The sequence below is a fragment of the Lipophrys pholis genome, assembly GCF_963383615.2.
Source record: "Lipophrys pholis genome assembly, chromosome: 22".
Classification (NCBI taxonomy): domain Eukaryota; kingdom Metazoa; phylum Chordata; class Actinopteri; order Blenniiformes; family Blenniidae; genus Lipophrys; species Lipophrys pholis.
In genome coordinates, this window is record NC_137644.1 from 858430 (window position 1) to 880059 (window position 21630).

Genomic DNA, 21630 nt, shown 5'->3' on the forward strand with positions numbered 1-21630 from the left:
GCGCTCGTTGAATTTGTAACTCGGAACTTTCCGGTAACTCGAGTTCCCGATGAAGGAGCGCGTCCACCAGCCCAGGCACGGATTCACCGTCCTTTTCAGCGACATTATAAATCCTCAAGTTGCAGCGTCTTCCGTGTCCCTCCACCTCGGTCAACTTTTCCTGTAGTTTCTTTTGTTGTTGTAGTAACGTGAGGATTGTATATTTCGCCTCCACGCTCCACTCTTCCAGCTCAGTCACCCGCTCCTGCATCTCGTTAATATCCTTCCGCTGCTGTTTAATTTCTTCGGCGTTTCGGTCAATTTTTTTATTAATTTCCTCTTTGAACCCGGCGAATTCTCATCTAACTTCTGCTTTGAAGTCGTCTCCGAATTTCGTAAGATCCTCTTTCAGCTCTTTCTTCAAGTTTCGTATTTCTGTTGTAATAACACCGAGACTCTCCATTAATAAATGAGGCTGTTCGACACTCACGTTTCCCCTCCATTGGTTCGACCTCGTGGTCGGGTTCTTCTGGGTCATTGGACATGGTTTTCTTCCTTGAACCTTTCTTTCCTCGTCCCCCGCTCATTTCGCGCTGATCAAATATTCGTGTTTTTCAAGTTTTTTCTAAGTTATGGGGGATAATTCACCTAATCGACTTGGGAGCTCCGCTCTATGCTGCCATCTTGGTATGCGCCCCTAGTGGCCTCCCAGAATTTGTCAGTCTTACCTTTCTTGGAATATCTAATCTTTTCAACTTTTAGAAAAGACATGACCTTATTAATCCATTCAGTGCTGGAGAGGGAATGTGAATGCTAAAAGCTCTGGGTGAAGAGCTGAATAGTTGGAGTAGTTCTCTAGAGTACTGAGAATAGCCACATGAGAAGAAACATCAATGTTTTTTGAAAGCCCTTTAAACATGGTACTAAAATAGATTTGCCAAAACGTATTTAGAGTTGGACAGGAGAAAAACAGAAGAGCACGATTACAGGGTGATCCACCACACCTATCACAAATGTCTATGGCATTTGAATTTGAATTTGAATTTATTGTAAGGAAAGCCCGTTGAGATGCAACATTTAGAAAACAATGATCAAGCTCGTTTTGGAGTAATGACACCTGAACAAAACTTTAAACTGAATCAATGCCAAACAGGCACAGATAGTTGTCTTATGAATAAGTTTCAATGCAGAGTCCCACCAGCACTGGTCAAAGACCCCTCCTCGTCCATTCTCACAGGCTTGTTTTGTTTTGTGGATAAATAATTATCATGATTGGATGGTGTTACATATTTAAGAAGTGGTTGACTTCTGTGACGGGGTTAATTGTAGAAGTTCAATCCAAGGCTGCTCCAAGGAAGGTAAGGAAAACTAGAGAATAGTGCTTTGGCACAATTTCTCACCTGGAAATATCTAAATAGATGAGTAGTTTAAAGTCACACGATAAATCTGTGAAAGACTGAAAACCCCCGTCTTTGTGGAAATCTTTAAAACACTTCAATCTCTTATCATGACATGATTTAAAAAGAGGATCAATAAATGTGGTTTTGAACCTATGATTCTTCAACAATAGTGTTAAAATCATTTTGAGATTTTAATCCCTGCTTCTATCTCCACTGGGTGAGATTACTGCAGTGTATTTTACGTTGGGCTCAGCCAGTCTCACTCTCACGTCTTCAGCTGATCCAAAACGTTGCTGCTCGACTTCTAACAGGATCCAGAAAACACCAGCACATCACACAGTTTTAGTATCGGTCCACTGCTCCCTGGTCCTCTCAGGATTGATTTTAAAATTCTTTTATTTGTTTTTAAATGTCTCCATGGCCCCGCCTCACAGTATTTGTCCCACCTGCTCCGGCAGTCCACTCCCTCGCTGTCTCAGGTCGGCAGGTCAGTCCTTGTTGTTTGTCCCTCAGACAAGGAGGAAGCAGAGAGGCGATCGCACAACTACTGATTCTGACCAATATGTAATTATAGATATTTTCACTGCCCAGTAATAAAACTGGAAATTTGGCAAAGACAAGCCACCATCAAATTTGAAAACCTTGAAGTACTTTCTGCGTGTTTGACGTTCCACTGAAAGTGTGAGATAGTAGTATCAATCAATTTATAAAACTGTTTTGGTAAAAACAAAATGGGCAGGCACTGAAACAAAAATAAAAATTTTGTTAGAACATTCATCTTTACTGTATTAATTTTCCCAATCAATGTAAGGGGGAGTGAAGCCCATCTTTGACAATCTGCTTTTATCTCAGATAACAGGGGGGAGAAATTGGCAGAATGAAGAGATTTGGAGGATCTGAATATATTGACACCCAAATACCTGAAACCAGAGGGGCTGAACTTAAAAGGAATATCTGATGGACAAAGTTGCATTGCCAGTTTATTAATATGGTAGCATTCGCTCTTTGATAATTTCAAGGCTATGAAAAAAGGAGAGAATATTTGGAAAAACAGTCTTGGGATTTGTAGTGTACAGCAATAAATCATCAGCATACAGTGAAAGTTTGAATTCCGTTTGCAGCTGGGTGAAACCAGTGAAGTCTGGGGAGGACCTCAAATAAATTGACAGGGGCTCAATGGCGAGTGCAAATAGGAGGGGCGACAGAGGACAGCCCTGCCTGCAGCCTGTATTCAGGGTGAAATATCTAGATTTAACATTATTGGTAATGATACAACCACATGGTAATGTAGAAAGAACTGTCTGGGTGAATGCCGTGAGAGAGTGAGTGGTTGATGGTGGTGTAGACTGGCAGTCTCACTTCTGCCACTCTGCCCCAGGGCAGCTGTGGCTACATCTGTAGTTTACCACCATCAAGTATGGAATGAATGAATAATGTAATGTAAAGCGTCTCTGAGTGTCAAGAAAGATATATAACACCAATGCATTATTATTTTGACTTTAATATGATGAATGACTAAAACTTAAGATAAGCTTTCAGTTACTTTGAGTACTACAAACGAAAAATAAACAAGTTACTATAATCTAATTTCTCTAGTTTACTTTGAGTAAATTAACTCAAAATAAGTTACCGTAATCTAAATTCTTCAGTTTACTTTGAGTACTGCAAACTCTCAAGAAGTAATTTAGGTTAACATAAATTAGTTTTTGTAAGGCAATGAGTTTGCTTCTTTTTTTAAAAATTAAAATCAACATGTTCCTTTTTCCAGTGTAGAGATCATGCTGGGAAGCACCTTCTCCAAACGAGCGAGAGCCATAGCCAGTATTTTAGAATCAACATTCATTAAAGAAATAGGTCTATAGGAGGAACATAAATCTGGAGCTTTATCCTTTTTTAGAAGAACAGTAATAGAGGCTTGTTTCAGTGTGGGGGGGGGGGGGGGGGGGAGTGCCACAAGATAAGGATTCAATATTACCTGAATATAATATCGGAATGAGTTTAGTATGAAATGTTTTAAAGAATTCCACCAGAAGCCTGTCCGGGCCTGGCGCTGTATTATTTTGCAGATTTTGTAAAGTCAAATTAAGTTCTGCAACTGTCAGATTGGAGTGTAATTAATTAACTGCATCTGAATTTACAGTAGGAAATATAAGGCCATCCAAAAACTCCAGTCAAGTCAGAGGAGAACTCAGAACTGTGCAAGGAGTCAAACTGAATTAATAAGGACAGAGTCCTCCACCGAGGCTCCAGAAGCATTTTTAATATGAGGGACTAATCAGGATGACGCTTGACGGCCCAACTGATGAGAAGGTAGTCTGTCTGATTTATCTCCATGTTCCTACTATCTTCAACGTGAGTCTAATAATAGACGCTCCGCCTCGCTGCTAGTAATAAGCTCCAACTCTGTCTGTATGGCAACGCGGCGCTTTAACACATTGGGAGATTGGACGATTGCAAGCTGTTGGTCTAAAGATTTAAGATCAGTCCATCATTTTCCCACTCCAGACTGTCAACTCGTGATAAAGCTTCGTGGCGTCTGGCCTCCAGAGCAGCAGGAGACGCAGCGAGGCAGAGCTGTGGTCCTGCTGGAAGGGAGGAAGATGTTAGAGTGATTCTTCACTTCACACACTGAACCTTCACCCCACTAGAGTCTGGTCCACTTTCTTAGCACTGTGTGTGTGTGTGTGTGTGTGTGTGTGTGTGTGTGTGTGTGTGTGTGTGTGTGTGTTCAACATGTCTTCAGTTACATACATGTGTTTAATATGAGTGTCCGCAGACAGCAGAGGTCTTACTGTGTCTGGGACCGTCAGGATGTCTGAAGCTTCTGGCTCCTCCTGAGGGACACTCAGGCTCTCTGCAGCTTTTCTGGAGGTTCTGGAGGTCTCACACACACACACACACACACACACACACGCACGCACGCACGCACGCACGCACGCACACACGCACGCACACACACACGCACGCACGCACGCACACACGCACGCACACACACACGCACGCACGCACGCACACACGCACGCACACACATTTATTATGTATTTCACCCTGCCCTGTGATTGACTATAGAATATTTACATTCATGAATGCTAATAGACTGATGACGACACACCTGTTCTTTGGAGGTGAAGGAGAAGCTGAAGATGGAGGGATGAGACATGAGAGGAATCTTACTTCTGTTAAGAGTGAAAGAATTACATGCGAACAATCCAGCCTGTGTCACCTGGTAAAATGTGCTGGTCCATGTTATACCAGCTATATTTGGTTTATTTCTTCAAAAGCAAGCTGTGTCAGTTGTAATCTAAAACATGAGATTTATATAGTCTCAGTTGGACTATTAGCCGGTGGACAGGCTGTAAACAAAGTTTGCTGCTGGACAGAAATACAGAATAATAATAATATTCGCAAAATTCAAACAGTAATAATGTTCCATCTCACCTGTGAATAATAATCCCCCGACCCCTGCTTTCTCCAGTCCTGGGATTAGAATAGAAATACTCTGCACAATACTCTGTGGTCTTGAATTCTCTCCTCCTGCAGTTTCTCTTCACAGGTCTGACAGAATGGACCAAGACGGCTGCCGTATTTCCTGCTCCGCGGCAGCTTATGTGGTGTCTTCTTTATAATGTTTATTTATTCCTTATAATGTCTCTGTATTCCTTATAATGTCTCTGTATTATTTATAATGCCTCTGGGCGTCACAGGCTCAGCGTTTGACTCCGCCCACTTGAGCTCTTCTCGTGCGTCATGGCGCCGAGGTGCGCGTTGTTATGAAAGGACGAGGACAAAGGTTTACTCACGCTCACTGTTCTTATTTTAAATACGAGTTGAAGAAAAAATAGACACGGAGTGAAGTAAGTTGAATTCAAATACCCCGCCCATCAGAGTCCACCCCCACCGGGCAGCACGGAGGCGGAGACAGTGGGACCCCGCTCCGCTCCGCTCCGCTCCGCAGTGCGCCGGAGGAGCTCCTGTTACTGACCCGAACCCAGCGACGGTCCACCGAGAGCGCACCGCCGCGGGAAAACTACTTTACAGCTATCACCTAAAATTGTAAAGCAGGTAGCAGAGCTTCTTCCGGTGTTTCATGTAGTTGCTGCCTCCTCTGAGCGTGGCTGGGTGTCCCGGCTCTCGGAGCAGGAGGAGGCCGGCACGCTTCACTCTGAAGCCGGGATGAGTGGGAGCTCCGCCGGGTCCGGCGCGGCCCCGTGCCGCTTCGCGCACTACTTCGTTGTTTGTGGGATAGACACGGAAACTGGACTGGAGCCAGACGAATTAGCAGGTTTGTGTCGTGTTTCATTCATGTTTCAACAAGTATTAGAGTGTTTCAAGTTAGTCTGAAGCAAAACGGAGCAGTGGCCCCGGTTCACCAGCAGATCACCCCTCTGAAGGGACTCTGCTGGTGAGCAGTGGCCCCGGTGGGACTCTCTGCTGGTGAGCAGTGGCCCCGGTTCACCACCAGAGACCCTCTGAAGGGACTCTGTTTCTGCAGGACTGATTATTTAGCACTGAAGCATTGCCTACCTGAGCGAGGAGGGTGAGAGGCTGCACGCTGCACGAGCAGCATGCTGAGTTTCAGAGGCACATTAGTGTCTTTTCACTTCAGGTGAAGCAGTCTGGAAAACAATACCCACATGCTTTTATCCGGTTCATCTTCCTGTGATTAACTTCTCAGAATGAAGCGTCTCTGCTTTGGACATTGATTTGATTTTCACTGAACGGGACTCGCACCAGTTTCAGTTGCTCTAATACTAGAACTAGATACCACAGTGTGCATTGTGGCATTTACCCATTACACATTCTGTATTCCCTGCTACCATAGTGCTCAGCATGGTGACCACACTACCAGGCCTGTGTGGTCACATGTGTCCTCGACCACCTTGGAAAATGGTTTTTCTAAGTGCTCTGGTACCTGTTTGTCTTCAGGGCTCACCACCTGTCATTGGATTACCCCAAATGCAGTTAACACCAGGTCTGGACGGGCCCATGGGTTCACCATTCAGTCACAAGCTGGTGGTGTGTGTGTGTGTGTGTGTGTGTGTGTGTGTGTGTGTGTGTGTGTGTGTGTGTGTGTGTGTGTGTGTGTGTGTGTGTGTGTGTGTGTGTGTGTGTGTGTGTGTGTGTGTGTGTGTGTGTGTGTGTGTGTGTGTGTGTGTGTGTATAATTAAAGGTTAGTACGCATACTAGTACACAAAAAGTGGTACCGGTGCATCCCTAGTTTACATTTTAATTAAATTTTAAGATATTGAAGTTAACATTCTAATCTTATAAAGTTCTGTACAGATGTCATTTTACTATTTACTGTTACAAATACATTTGTTAACTGCTGTGTTCAGACTCAACTCATGTTTATGATGTTTGTCATGTCATAGAATAAAAGGAGAATTCATATTTAACTACATGGTGAAACGTTTCGACAGTAGCCATGTGCACTTGTAAAGACAGCTCAGGATGGAACACACCCTGATGCACCGTGGAACCCTCCTGCCCCAGTTTAATGCTGCTCTCCTCTAATCCAGACTCAGGCCCTGTTTCCACCACAACGAAAACGGGCGTCCCTTTTGTGTCCATTTACACAAGGTGGAACTTTTCTTTCATGCTCGCAATGCGAACCCCCCCACCCCTATGGAGACTGCCCTGTTACTGAGCAAGCACACCTCTGCCATGGGAACTAGTTCTGCTCAGTAACAAACCTCCACAGTAACAGGAGAACAGTGATATTCTAGTTTTCTTAATCAATATTGGTGGTTGTACTTCTGTAACAAAGTGTTGTCACTTGAAACGCCTCAGTATGTTGGACGCTTTGCAGTCACCTCAGAGCAGGACACACACACACACACACACACACACACACACACACACACACACACACACACACACACACACACACACACACACACACACACACACACACACACACACACACACCATTCAAACTTTAATCATGTTTCCAATGGAACGTCACTCTGGTGGATTCTAGTTGTGCTCTTCCACTAGTTTCTGCTCGGCCTTAAGACTCCCACTAACTGCACGATTCTCGGCCGTCTGAGACGAAAGATCGGATTGTGTGAGAATCGTTGGTAAGATTGGCGGTTGCTGCTGAAATGGGTCGGGCTCTGTGAGGGGTTGTTAAGGGAGGGACCGGTCAGGAGCCTGCAAACACTTTCAGATTGTGTCTGCTGTTTGGGGAGTCGTGGCGGCTGCTGCTGCTGCTGCTGCTGCTGCTGCTGCTACTGCTGCTGCTCTGCTGCTCTGCTGCTGCTGCTCTGCTGCTGCTCTGCTGCTGCTGCTCTGCTGCTGCTCTGCTGCTGCTGCTGCTGCTGCTACTGCTGCTGCTCTGCTGCTCTGCTGCTGCTGCTCTGCTGCTGCTCTGCTGCTCTGCTGCTCTGCTGCTCTGCTGCTGCTGCTCTGCTGCTGCTCTGCTGCTGCTGCTACTGCTGCTCTGCTGCCTGTGGCCTTCACAATACAAACCTTTGTTTACATTGAGTGTGTATTAGTGGACAATAAAAAACCACAACATTAGATGCTAACGTAAAATGCTAGTAGATGCTAATAGATGCTAACAACTTACTTCAATCTCCCGTTGCAACATTACTCTCCATGTCCTCTCTGAGGCCCCGTTTACACCACAACGGATTCCACTGTATCCACAAAACTTCCTTCACTGTTGGAGGGTCCGTTTACACGACACCAGTTCATTTCTTTTAATTTCACACTTTAAAGTTTAGCTTTGTTGTGGTGCACAGTGTACGTGATCACACAATTACCACTGGAAATGACTACAGTCTCAACATAGTGAATTTTAACGAAACATTCTGCTGCAAAATACCGTGAAATGTTGAAAAAAATAAAACCTATATATCCAACATAACCACCTTGCTTGGTGGTTTGTTGGGCCGGATTGGAGCCTTTAGCGGCTGGTTTTGGCCCACGGGCCTTATGTTTGATTCCTGGTGTAAAGTGAAAGTAAATCTCAGGTTCCGTTTACACGACAACGAATTAGAGTGTATCTGCAAAACGTTCTTCACTTTGGGGGGTCTGTTTACACGACACCAGTGTTCTGATCCACTGTATCCACAAAGTTTTTAATCCGGCTCTCAAGGTGGAAAGATTCTTTCACAGAGCTAATCCCTCCTGCAGAGACTGATGGAGGCTACAGAGCCTGTTACTGCTCATCTCCCCCTCCCTCCTGCTCACCCAGTTGTAAACAAACATGGCGGTCGTGTAGTGGTACGACCCGTAGTGGTACGACCCGTAGCGGTACGACCCATAGCGGTACGACCCATAGCGGTACGACCCGCGGCGGTACAACCCGCGGCGGTACGACCCGCGGTCCATATTCTAGTTTTATGGTCCAGATCAGTAGTTTAATAGTTGAGACTCTCCCTGATATCATCCGGTTCCTCATCAGTCCACTAGGATGTCAGGTTCTCTCCATTTTCTTCACCTTTATAGTGTTTTGTTCTCTGCACACGTCTGTGTAGTTTCATTACAAAATCAAGCCACAGCGCCCTCCAGTGGCCCGGCAGACTAACTACATCGTTGTGTCTGTGTCCGCTGCTGCAGTGGAAACACCCCCACTATTTTGGGGGGGATTAGGTGTTGCCAGGTGAAACGTTGTGGTGTAAAAGGGGCCTGAGCCACAACGGTGTCTATTAACTCTTAATCTTTTTTGGGGATTTCTTTCTAAACACATCAATGCAACAATGTTGAGGCTCCATTCATATGTATGTTTACATGAATGAGGCGAACCCCCCCCCCCCCCCCCCGGAGTGGCCATAGAGAAAAAAATGATAACGCGTAAATGAGTTTGGGTCTTATTTTCCACCATTCCAACATTCCAGAGTGACTTTCTGCTCCTTTCACTTTATTTCTGGACGTGTCTGAATCAAAAGCTTCAACATGGAGGAATGGAGGTGTAGAATGATAGAACTGCTCTACAGCCGTTTCCATGGTAACCTAGGTAACCACTCTGATTAAAGTTCTCTTTCACATGAAGCCATTAAAAGGCTAATTTTAGCTCTAAAAGCTCCAACTTTCATTTGCAGTAGTTTGTAGTTTGTTTAGTAGTTCCTGAGGAACCAGAAGTCTGGCTTCATTATAGATTTCTGTGGGTAGAAAATAATAATGGAGCATCTTGTAGGGGAGAGCAATGCAGCCTCATGCAGACCTCAGCCTGCGGCCAGAACGTGATACCAGACATGAAGGTGAAGTTCATTACGATGATGTTACCATGAATAGCGTGAAAAAAACCACAATGGAAAACTGCTGCTAAATTAGATGTCAGGGCTTGACATTAATTCAATTCAATTTTCAATTACATTTTATTTGTAAAGCTCTAAATCACATCAACAAACATCTCAGAGCCTCTTACAATGATAGAGAACAACAGAACCCAACTAAACCTTCCAGAACCTCTTACAATGATAGAGAACAACAGAACCCAACTAAACCTTCCAGAACCTCTTACAATGATAGAGAACAACAGAACCCAACTAAACCTTCCAGAACCTCTTACAATGATAGAGAACAACATAACCCAACTAAACCTTCCAGAACCTCTTACAATGATAGAGAACAACAGAACCCAACTAAACCTTCCAGAACCTCTTACAATGATAGAGAACAACAGAACCCAACTAAACCTTCCAGAACCTCTTACAATGATAGAGAACAACAGAACCCAACTAAACCTTCCAGAACCTCTTACAATGATAGAGAACAACATAACCCAACTAAACCTTCCAGAACCTCTTACAATGATAGAGAACAACATAACCCAACTAAACCTTCCAGAACCTCTTACAATGATAGAGAACAACAGAACCCAACTAAACCTTCCAGAACCTCTTACAATGATAGAGAACAACAGAACCCAACTAAACCTTCCAGAACCTCTTACAATGATAGAGAACAACAGAACCCAACTAAACCTTCCAGAACCTCTTACAATGATAGAGAACAACAGAACCCAACTAAACCTTCCAGAACCTCTTACAATGATAGAGAACAACAGAACCCTACTAAACCTTCCAGAACCTCTTACAATGATAGAGAACAACAGAACCCAACTAAACCTTCCAGAACCTCTTACAATGATAGAGAACAACAGAACCCAACTAAACCTTCCAGAGCCTCTTACAATGATAGAGAACAACAGAACCCAACTAAACCTTCCAGAACCTCTTACAATGATAGAGAACAACAGAACCCTACTAAACCTTCCAGAACCTCTTACAATGATAGAGAACAACAGAACCCAACTAAACCTTCCAGAACCTCTTACAATGATAGAGAACAACAGAACCCAACTAAACCTTCCAGAACCTCTTACAATGATAGAGAACAACAGAACCCAACTAAACCTTCCAGAGCAGCAGATGGAACAAGCAACAGTGGAAACCAGGAAGAACTCCCTCTCAGGAAGAACAGTTCATAAGAAGTCCCTCTTCAGGAAGAAAGGGGGCGGAGCCTAGACTCTGGAAGGGGGAGGGGGGGGGGGCATCCACCTTGACCGGTTGGGGGGAGAAGTACATGGGATAGGACAGGGAGAGAGAGGAATAGAAGAGGGAGAGAGAGAGGAATAGAAGAGGGAGAGAGAGAGGAATAGAAGAGGGACAGAGAGAGGAATAGAAGAGAGTGAGAGAGAGGAATAGAAGAGGGAGAGAGAGAGGAATAGAAGAGAGAGAGAGAGAGAGAGAGAGGAATAGAAGAGAGAGAGAGAGAGGAATAGAAGAGGGGGAGAGAGAGGAATAGAAGAGAGCGAGAGAGAGGAATAGAAGAGGGAGAGAGAGGAATAGAAGAGAGAGAGAGAGAGAGGAATAGAAGAGAGGGAGAGAGAGGAATAGAAGAGGGAGAGAGAGAGGAATAGAAGAGGGAGAGAGAGAGGAATAGAAGAGGGAGAGAGAGAGGAATAGAAGAGAGAGAGAGAGAGAGAGAGGAATAGAAGAGAGAGAGAGAGAGGAATAGAAGAGGGGGAGAGAGAGGAATAGAAGAGAGCGAGAGAGAGGAATAGAAGAGGGAGAGAGAGGAATAGAAGAGAGAGAGAGAGAGAGGAATAGAAGAGAGGGAGAGAGAGGAATAGAAGAGGGAGAGAGAGAGGAATAGAAGAGGGAGAGAGAGAGGAATAGAAGAGGGAGAGAGAGAGGAATAGTAGAGGGAGAGAGAGAGGAATAGAAGAGGGAGAGAGAGAGGAATAGAAGAGAGCGAGAGAGAGGAATAGAAGAGGGAGAGAGAGAGGAATAGAAGAGAGAGAGAGAGAGAGGAATAGAAGAGGGAGAGAGAGAGGAATAGAAGAGGGACAGAGAGAGGAATAGAAGAGAGTGAGAGAGAGGAATAGAAGAGGGAGAGAGAGAGGAATAGAAGAGAGAGAGAGAGAGAGAGAGGAATAGAAGAGAGAGAGAGAGAGGAATAGAAGAGGGGGAGAGAGAGGAATAGAAGAGAGCGAGAGAGAGGAATAGAAGAGGGAGAGAGAGGAATAGAAGAGAGAGAGAGAGAGAGGAATAGAAGAGAGGGAGAGAGAGGAATAGAAGAGGGAGAGAGAGAGGAATAGAAGAGGGAGAGAGAGAGGAATAGAAGAGGGAGAGAGAGAGGAATAGAAGAGAGAGAGAGAGAGAGAGAGGAATAGAAGAGAGAGAGAGAGAGGAATAGAAGAGGGGGAGAGAGAGGAATAGAAGAGAGCGAGAGAGAGGAATAGAAGAGGGAGAGAGAGGAATAGAAGAGAGAGAGAGAGAGAGGAATAGAAGAGAGGGAGAGAGAGGAATAGAAGAGGGAGAGAGAGAGGAATAGAAGAGGGAGAGAGAGAGGAATAGAAGAGGGAGAGAGAGAGGAATAGTAGAGGGAGAGAGAGAGGAATAGAAGAGGGAGAGAGAGAGGAATAGAAGAGAGCGAGAGAGAGGAATAGAAGAGGGAGAGAGAGAGGAATAGAAGAGAGAGAGAGAGAGAGGCAGACAGGCCAGATAAGTACAAATACTAAGAAAAGTCTATGATGAGCGTTGGTCTGATGATGAACCAATCTCAGTCTGGAGTTTAAGGGTCGTGCCGTTGCGGTGGGGTCCCGGTGCTGTGGGGGGGTCCTGGTGCTGTGGGGGGGTCTCGGTGCTGTGGGGGAGTCCCGGTGCTGTGGTGGGGTCCCGGTGCTGTGGGGGGGTCTCGGTGCTGTGGGGGGGTCCCGGTGCTGTGGTGGGGTCTCGGTGCTGTGGGGGGGTCCCGGTGCTGTGGTGGGGTCCCGGTGCTGTGGTGGGGTCGGGTAGTAGGACCGTGGTAACTCCACTCTGGGAGTCTTGGGTCTGATCCCCTGGATCCTGCTCCCCTCCTGTCAGGATCTGGTGGCTCCAGTAATGTTGTTACACAGAGAGAAAGAAAGAAAGACAAGAAACAGAAGCTCCAAATGTAGAGTTCCTCCCTTTAACGGGAGAGAGGAAATCCCCTCAGCAGTCTAGGCCTAGAGCAGCTCAACTTAGTGGTCCTATTTTATTCCTAATGAGAAGCTCTATCAAAGAGGAAGCTTTTTAGTCTCCTCTTAAATAAACTAATGGTGTGGGCCCTTCGGACCGAGGCTGCTAGTTGATTCCAGAGTAAAGGAGCCATATGGCTGAAACTCCTGCCTCCTCTTTTACTTTGAAGGACTTTAGGGATTACCAACAGTCCTGCATCCTCAGAGCCAAGGGCTCGTGGAGGGTGAGACCCTTCTAGAAGTTTCTCCATATAGGACGGAGCCTGGTGATGAAGAGTTTTAGATGTGATCAGAAGGATGTTGAATTCTATTCTAGATTTGATGTGAAGCCAGTGTAAGGATGCTAAGACTGGGGAGATGTGCTCTCTTCTTCCAGTTCTGGTTAGTAAACCTGCAGCAGCGTTCTGCTCTAGCTGGAAGATCCTAACAGAGGAGTTTGGACATCCTGACATTAGGGAGTTACAATCATCTCATCTTCAAGTCACAAAGGCAGGAAGCATTTGTTCTGCATCTTTGAAGGACAAGAAGTTTCTCATTTTTGCAATATTCCTTAGATGGAAGAAGGCTGTCCTGGAGACATGTTTAACATGGGACATAAAGGACAGATCCTGATCAGAAATAACACCCAGGTTCCTAATATCACTGTTAGAGGTTAAGGTAATATTATCTAAGGTAATCAGACTATCTGAAAAGTAATCCCTGAGCTTTTTAGGACCTAGGATTAGAACCTCAGTCTTGGATGTGTTGAGCATTAAGAAGTTGATAGACATCCAGGACTTAACGTCCCTGAGGCAGGACTCTAGTTTAACAAGTTGGTCGGCCTGATTGGCTTTAACTGATAAAGCGTCTCATCCGCCGTGTAGGTAGCGATAACTCCGCCCCCACCTAATGATGCTCCGGCCCCGCTCTGGCCCCGCTCTGGCCCCGCTCTGGCCCCGCTCCGGCCCCGCTCCGGCCCCGCTCCGGCCCCGCTCAGGCCCCGCTCCGGCCACGCTCCGGCCCCGCTCCGGCCCCGCTCCGGCCCCGCTCCGGCCCCGCCCCGGCTCCGGCCCCGCTCCGGCCCCGCTCCGGCCACGCTCCGGCCCCGCTCTGGCCCCGCTCCGGCCCCGCTCTGGCCCCGCTCAGGCCCCGTTCCGGCCCCGCTCTGGCCCCGCTCTGGCCCTGCTCTGGCCCATCAACGAAGTGGGGCCAGCGTAGCAGCAGTTGAGCCCCTGGTAGTCCGGGGCTTTGGCAGTGGAAAGACAAAGAACTGGTGCTGAGTCTGGCCCTGGACCAGAACTAGAACCTGGTTCTCTCCGGTGGAAAAGCCCCCAATGTCATTCAGTTGTGTAATTCAGAATTATTTCCCATCAGTTGAATAATTGCCGCTCTCAGTGGCAGGGAGCTTGAAGTGTCATTCATCCACACGTCAGCTGATTGGTAGTGACGATCGTAATATTGAAATATCTCATCTGTCATAAACTTATGAGAAGAATTAAACCTCTTCTTCAGTAGGTTCAACCATAACAACACATCAGGACACTTAAGTTTTAACTGTCGGCCCGCTGATGAAGCCATCACTGTAGATGAGCAGCTTGTGACCTCCATCGTACAGAGGGTGAACCCTCACAGAGCTTGTGGCCCTGACAGGCCCAGGGGCAGGGTGCTTAGAGACTGTGCTGTACAGTTTGGGCCTGTCATCACCAGACTGTTCCAGCATCTCTTGGACTTCGGCTGTGCTCCCAACCTGTGGGAAGACTCTTTAATCATCCCCATAAAGACCCGCTGAGGACACCGAAGACTTCAGGCCTGTGGCAGTGGTGTGAGCTTTAATGTCACACATGTCCGATAAACTGGATCCTCTCCAGGTTGCTCACAGAGCAAACCGAGGTGTGGAGGATGCAAGCCTGACTCTTCTAAATGCAGATGTGGAAAACATGGACTCTGCACAACCACATACTCGGATTATATTTATGGACTTCTCCTCGGCTTTTAACACGGAAACACTGACACTCTGCTGCACTGCCTCCAGAACCTACAGGTCCAACCTACTTGATTTTATGGATAAAAGACTTCCTAACGGCACGACCACAGCAGGTGCTTTTAAATGGTTTTAAATCCTGTAGACTGCTTTTAAACTTGGGGCTCCCACAAGGATGTGTTTTATCCCCCGTTCTGTCCTCTGCCTACACTAATGACATCACCTGTAGCAGGGAGGGAACAAGTCTTTTTAAATATGCTGATGACTTGGCCCTGGTGGTCCACATGGTCAGTATGGAGGCTCCCATCCAGTACCAACTGGCAGTCAATGACCTGGCCAGCACCTTCAGGGGGAAATCACTGGAGCTAAATGTCCAAAAGACAAAGGAGCTGTGCTGTGTGGACAGGGACAGGGACAGGGACAGAGCAGCGATTACACCTCAGCTTTTTAATCCTCTGATTATCCAGGTAGAACAGGCTGGACAGGTGGACTGCTTTAAGTATCGAGGGACACAGAGACACCCGCCTGTCCCTCCAAACACACTCCCACACCATTTATAGTAAAGCGCTCCAGCGTCTCCGTCTTCTCAGGAAGTTAAGGCACTTCAACATCAGTAAAAAGATTCTAACAATGGTTTACCAGTCACTCATAGGATCCATTCTCACCTTCAGGATCACATCCTGGTACAACTTCCTCACCAGCAAACAGGAAATAAAACGATCCTGCGTCACCGACCAGCCGGCAGAATAAGAGGCTCAACACAAACTCTACTGTCCCTCCTGGAAGAGCAGGTGGAGGAACCCTCCCACCCCTCCATCACTCATCCACCCTCCTCCTACCCCTCCGTCACTCTTCCACCCTCCTCCCACCCCTCCATCACTCATCCACCCTCCTCCCACCTCCTCCATCACTCATCCACCCTCCTCCCACCCTCCTCCCACCCCTCCATCACTCATCCACCCTCCTCCCACCCTCCTCCATCACTCATCCACCCTCCTCCCACCCCTCCATCACTCATCCACCCTCCTCCCACCCTCCTCCATCACTCATCCACCCTCCTCCCACCTCCTCCATCACTCATCCACCCTCCTCCCACCCTCCTCCCACCCCTCCATCACTCATCCACCCTCCTCCCACCTCCTCCATCACTCATCCACCCTCCTCCCACCTCCTCCATCACTCATCCACCCTCCTCCCACCCTCCTCCATCACTCATCCACCCTCCTCCCACCTCCTCCATCACTCATCCACCCTCCTCCCACCCTCCTCCCACCCCTCCATCACTCATCCACCCTCCTCCCACCCTCCTCCATCACTCATCCACCCTCCTCCCACCTCCTCCATCACTCATCCACCCTCCTCCCACCTCCTCCATCACTCATCCACCCTCCTCCCACCAGCAGAAGATATAAAGTCCCACTGGCCAGAATCCTTGGTTCCATCTGCAGCCACAGCCTCACCAGCAGAGGAACCAGAACTCAGAGAACTGAGCTACTTGCAGCTGGTCTTTTTCCTTCTCCCTTATTTTGAGTAATAACGTTGTAATATTGTCTTTTAGGAGTATTTTTGTTCTTAATGCCTTTGTGTGTGCGTTTTATGCCATTTTGATCCTTGTCAAAGACACATTTCTGACATCCTTGGGTCAGACAATAGATTCTATCTATCTATCCTGGTGATGGCATCGTGCAGCTCGGCTAAAGCAGCATCTGTGTCCGCTCGCGGATCAATGTAGAATATCGACCCCCCCTATAATATTTGCACTAAAATGTTAATACATTTTAACCACATAAATAAATGTGAACATAGACTTCACAAAACTGTTCTTAGCGTTACAGCAGGTTGAAATGAGAACTTGGCTTTGCCTGATGACACGTGGTCGTGGGGACGACTGCCAACGTGAAGATATTCTGAAATCATTTTCAGACTTTTAAGTATAGTGTGAAATCACAATTTGAGTTTACATGGTGTATTTTATTGCATTTCAGAGTAACTCAACCCCATTAAATCATAATGAAGAACTTCAGATACATGTTGGCCTGGAAGACATGAACTTGTTTGCTTCTTAGTGTGTCCGACGTTTATTAATCAAACAATCTTTTATATTTTGAACCTGTTCTTTCACCTGATTAAACAGCTAAAACTTTACAGAATTCTATAACTCTAAATAATATAGTGTGAATTAACAAAAAACATTTTGTCCCAACTCGAAAGACTCAGTGCTATATATCTTTAACGATGTTCATGTTAGAAATATTCAAAATAATCAACTACCTGGTCAAGAACATTTCAAATGCAAATAAGAAAAACAAGACACCCATGATGAGCGCTGTTCCTCTCTGAGATCTCTGAGATTGAAATGTGGGCTCCATATTCCGCTGCAGGATGTGGACCAATGTTCTCCAGGGTGTCTTTGTCGTATTTGATACGACCAGAGTGAAGACCGTGAAAGAGTCTGGATAAAAAGTTAAAGAACAACTCCATTGTTTGCATTATCAATAGAAAATGCAAGTGTGAATGCTGAAGCTGAATGAAGCTGAACTGTACTTTTATAAGAGTTTAAATACTCGTCGTTCAAAAAAAGTCTTGGTCAACAATGTCATGTCAATCATTTTCTGGAGGCAAATTCACCCCAAGGGTAACAGGTGTGACTGATATTTAAGGATAAAAGTCCAAGTCGTCCTCACCAGTATGGACATTGGCACCATTTGGACAGAGGTGCCGCCGGCAGTGCTACTCCACGTGTCTTCTCTATCAAAGCCATGTTCCTGAAGAACATGTAGAACCCGTTGTTACTCTATAGTACTGTATCTTTAAGGAAAGTTGTATTCACTAACTATTGTATTTTGGTAAGATAAGATAATCCTTTATTGATCTCAGACAGAGATTATCTTATTGCATCACATCACATCGTACATGTGAACATAGACAACAATATCAGTGCAAATATAATCGGGGTCCATATTCTTTAATTATATTGCACAGCGGGAAATGGACACCGGGGTCCATATTCTATGGGGGTCCATATTCTATCGGGGTCCATATTCTATCGGGGTCCATATTCTATGGGGGTCCATATTCTATGGGGGTCCATATTCTATGGGGGTCCATTTACAGTCTTACACCAGCACTGGACTCCACTTCACTAAGGATCATTTAGAATTCTGATCAGTGATGTTAATCCTCTGTGTGACACTAATGCTGTCAAGTCTGATGTCAATATGTTGCCTCTGTAGTGCCCCTCTAACCTCCTTTTATAAGTCTATTTATTATGATTATCTGGCACAGGGAGCATCTTGGTGCCCCCGCGTCCCCCCTCAGTGCTCTACATTAGGGAGCATTCTGTGCTTTTGCTTTATTTTAGGTTTGATTCCCCTCCTCTACCCATTGTTCTAAGCAGAGGGTCTGAATTCCTGCTGACCAGCCTCAGGCTCCTCCGCCGGGTCCTCTGTTTGCATTCAGTATCATCCTGCAGTATTTTGCTCCTTCCATCCATGTTGTGACCCACTAGAGATTCTGGGCTTCTCAGGCTGCGCCGGAATGCTAATTAGCCGTATTAATTCTTGCTGTAAATAGACACTTTGTCAGCTTTGACACTCCAGTCCTCCATACCTCGCCACTGACTGTTGGAGGTATAAATACACTCCGCCGGACGTACTAAGCCTGAAATAGTACCTGCATACTGACACCAGATGCATTTTGGGTTAGCAGTGAAACGACAGGAGTGAGGAGCACAGTCAGGACAGGATGGAGCCATGAGATCAGAGCTGCTGCTCAACAATCCAGAGAAGTCCTCGCCTGATCTGAGGCCTGAGTACTGAGTACTACTAACCCTGATCAACAGATCCAGGATCTGTTTCCTGGTTGACTTATCCAGATGTGCGCGATCCTGATCACCGTTACTGCGAAGCAGGTTCTCAACTCTCTGGTTCAACCCAGACCAGGTGTGCGTGTTCATGTGAAAGGGGCGGAGCTTGCAGCATCTGACCAATCACACACAGAGAAACCCTGCAGAGCAGTTTACAGATTACTGAAGGAGCAGTTAATCTGAGATTATGAAGAATTCAAACCCATCCAGCAGCTCAAAGCAACACTGCTGCTGCAGCCAGAACCAGAACCTTCCTGACTTGTTAATGCTGACTTGGTGAGATTATACCATAATGTATTGGCGATAAAGGGTTAGGGTATCTGAGTGACCCCTGACCCCAGCTCCACGTGTTGTTTCTGTATGGGAGAGTGAGGCGATCAAGGACCTGGGGGAGTGCTGGGGGTTGCTATTATGGCTTCTCAAAGAGGACGGCATCACCTGTAGCTCAACATGACCACAAAGAGGCACAATCACTTCTTTTTTTCACAGATATTTTGTTAAGTTTGGGGTCTTACTTAGAATCATAATCACTTAGATAAGTTTAATAACTTCAGCAACGGATTTCACTCCTGTAACGCTTTCCTCACTGCTTCAGCAATCTGAATGTTTTATAATGTTGGTCACATTCATACACATTCCCTACAATAGATGTGACTGCCATGCATGGAGCTCATCCATCATTAGGAGCATTTTGGGGTCCAGTGTCTTGCTCAAGGACGCTTTGACATATCAGTGAAGCGGGTTAGGGGACTGAAGCCGCAAACCTGCCCAACCAACTGAGCACAGTTCAGAACTCCAGTTGTCACTGAGGAAAAAGCCTTTTTGTAAGATTTATACTCTACATCAGTGGTTTCCAGGGCTCCACATTAAGGCTTGTCCCAACGTCCGGGGCCAGTAAAAGCTTTGCTCGGGCAAGTCAATCATCTGCCCACCTTGTCTGAACGGGCTAGTGCTTTTTAGGGATAAGTCCGATCCGGGATCGGGTTCTGATATCAACAGATTTCTGATCCATGATCCTGGTCTGATCCATGATCCTGGTCTGCTTCATGGTGCTGAAATGATCCCCAGTGTTTCCCTGCTGCTGCTCTGCTCGCTGGCTGCAAACTGTGGACTGGATTTCCTGAAGGGAGGCGGGTCTCAATGAGACCAGGAGGAATGAGGCAGGAAATCCATTCCACAGTTTGCAGCCAGCGAGCAGGCTAGGGAAGTAGCACTGTGCTATCCAACTTTTCATGGCAACATGTTGCTGTTTGGAGGGATTTTACACTCAAAACACCACAAAGCAACACAGCAACGTGGATGTTAGCAAAGCAACACAGCAACGTGGATGTTAGCAAAGCAACACAGCAACGTAGATGTTAACACAGCAACGTGGATGTTAGCAAAGCAACGTAGCAATGTGGATGTTAGCAAAGCAACACAGCAACGTGGATGTTAGCAAAGCAACGTAGCAACGTGGATGTTAGCAAAGCAACACAGCAACGTGGATGTTAGCAAAGCAACACAGCAACGTGGATGTCAGCAAAGCAACGTAGCAACGTGGATGTTAGCAAAGCAACACAGCAACGTGGATGTTAGCAAAGCAACACAGCAACGTGGATGTCAGCAAAGCAACACAGCAACGTGGATGTCAGCAAAGCAACACAGCAACGTGGATGTTAGCAAAGCAACGTAGCAATCTTTTAAAGGTAATTTGCCGCCGAGGCTTCCCTTCATGAAACCCGATTCCTGGGTAGTGTTGTTATGTGCCGCTTTTTGACAAAAGCGTGGGTTGTATTATTTCATTATTTTTGTGTATAAATAAACGGCTGCATGCCTTATTCACCTTATCTTCTTTTGTGTGGTTTTATGTTGCTTCCCTTATCCCTGGACATACACTGGGTTGGAACAATATTGACTTCTGAGACCAAACCAACTGGAAAATGTCCCACAGTTACAACAGCTGCTGGTTTGGGGGCGCTGTCGCCCAACACTAACACTGACCAGAGAAGAAGTAAAGAAGAAACACGGCTCATTGATTGGTCCGCTTTTGCCTGTGGTGGCTAGGCTAGTTAGCTCATGGCTAATGGGTAGCCACAAACAACGCCATATAAAGTCTTCCAGATATCAATAAGCGCCTTTTTCACTACTTCTTCCTCAATAGTGTTCGCTCACTACTCCATGTCTGGCCGCGAGATATTTCCCAACTTTTTTTTCCAATCGAAATGGTTTTTCCCTGAAGAGAACTGCGGTTGGGACCAAACAGGCGACTGTGAACACACCCTAAAGCCCCTTGTGACAGATTAGACCTGCAGTGCAGGGCCTGTGGCCCGCTGTGTATGCCGGACACACACTGTGTACCGATTCGAGATGCAATGGTTCTCACCAAAACTGGAACCGTTCTGTTTGCTCTGCACAGTTCAATACACTCTTATAGACCGTGTTTTTTTGGTTTTGAAATGAATTTATTTGGCCTTACAAGCTGGTGTGTGCGTGTATGTGCCTGTCCATAGGCCGAGTCAGCCTGCTAGTTAATGCCCAATCACTGTTGCTCTGCCCACTCACCCCCTCCATCATGGCTTTTTCCTGACGGCCGATTGCGCTGAAGAAAAGTAGTCCGTCCAGGTCAGGGGTCTGCAGCTCTGGAGCTCCATGCAGCTCTTTCATCTTTTTGCTGTGGCTCCTTGTTGAGGAAAAGCGCTGACGAAGGTCCTTCACTTGTCATTGAATAGTCTACACAATCTACAACAAACTGAACGACATTGAAAGCCACACCTCCAGTAGAGGTGCACGATATATAGCGCAGGGTTCTCCCCAGGATTGTCTGACCGCGTAGCGGTGGAGCCAACCGGGAAGCGGAACTTTTTCCATCCCATCACTGGCAGAGGGGTGAGGCAGTTCACCTGAGTCACATCAGGTGCTTCATTACATCTCCGCCCATAAAGGAGGAGCCGCCCAGAGACAAGGGGTGACGGGTGGAGGAGACTCACGC

At 46.4% G+C, this 21630-nt stretch overlaps 1 protein-coding gene and 1 long non-coding RNA gene across 2 annotated transcripts in view; one reads left to right on the top strand and one right to left on the bottom strand.

Moving 5' to 3' along the window:
- Window positions 1–2348: 2348 nt before the first annotated feature.
- Window positions 2349–5618, bottom strand: LOC308127027. Its single transcript, XR_013936476.1, has 4 exons — window positions 4818–5618; window positions 4492–4555; window positions 4172–4253; window positions 2349–3964 (listed from the first exon to the last, which is right to left on the bottom strand). It is a non-coding gene; the product is annotated as an uncharacterized lncRNA (long non-coding RNA).
- LOC308127026 (DENN domain-containing protein 5B-like) overlaps window positions 5553–21630 on the top strand; it is a gene marked incomplete at its 5' end in the record, with an annotated part of 106611 nt that continues 90533 nt past the window's right edge. The window contains one exon of the mRNA XM_080491769.1: window positions 5553–5670. Within this exon, the coding sequence (XP_080347895.1) occupies window positions 5553–5670 (118 nt within the window). The remainder of the gene's footprint in view (window positions 5671–21630) is intronic.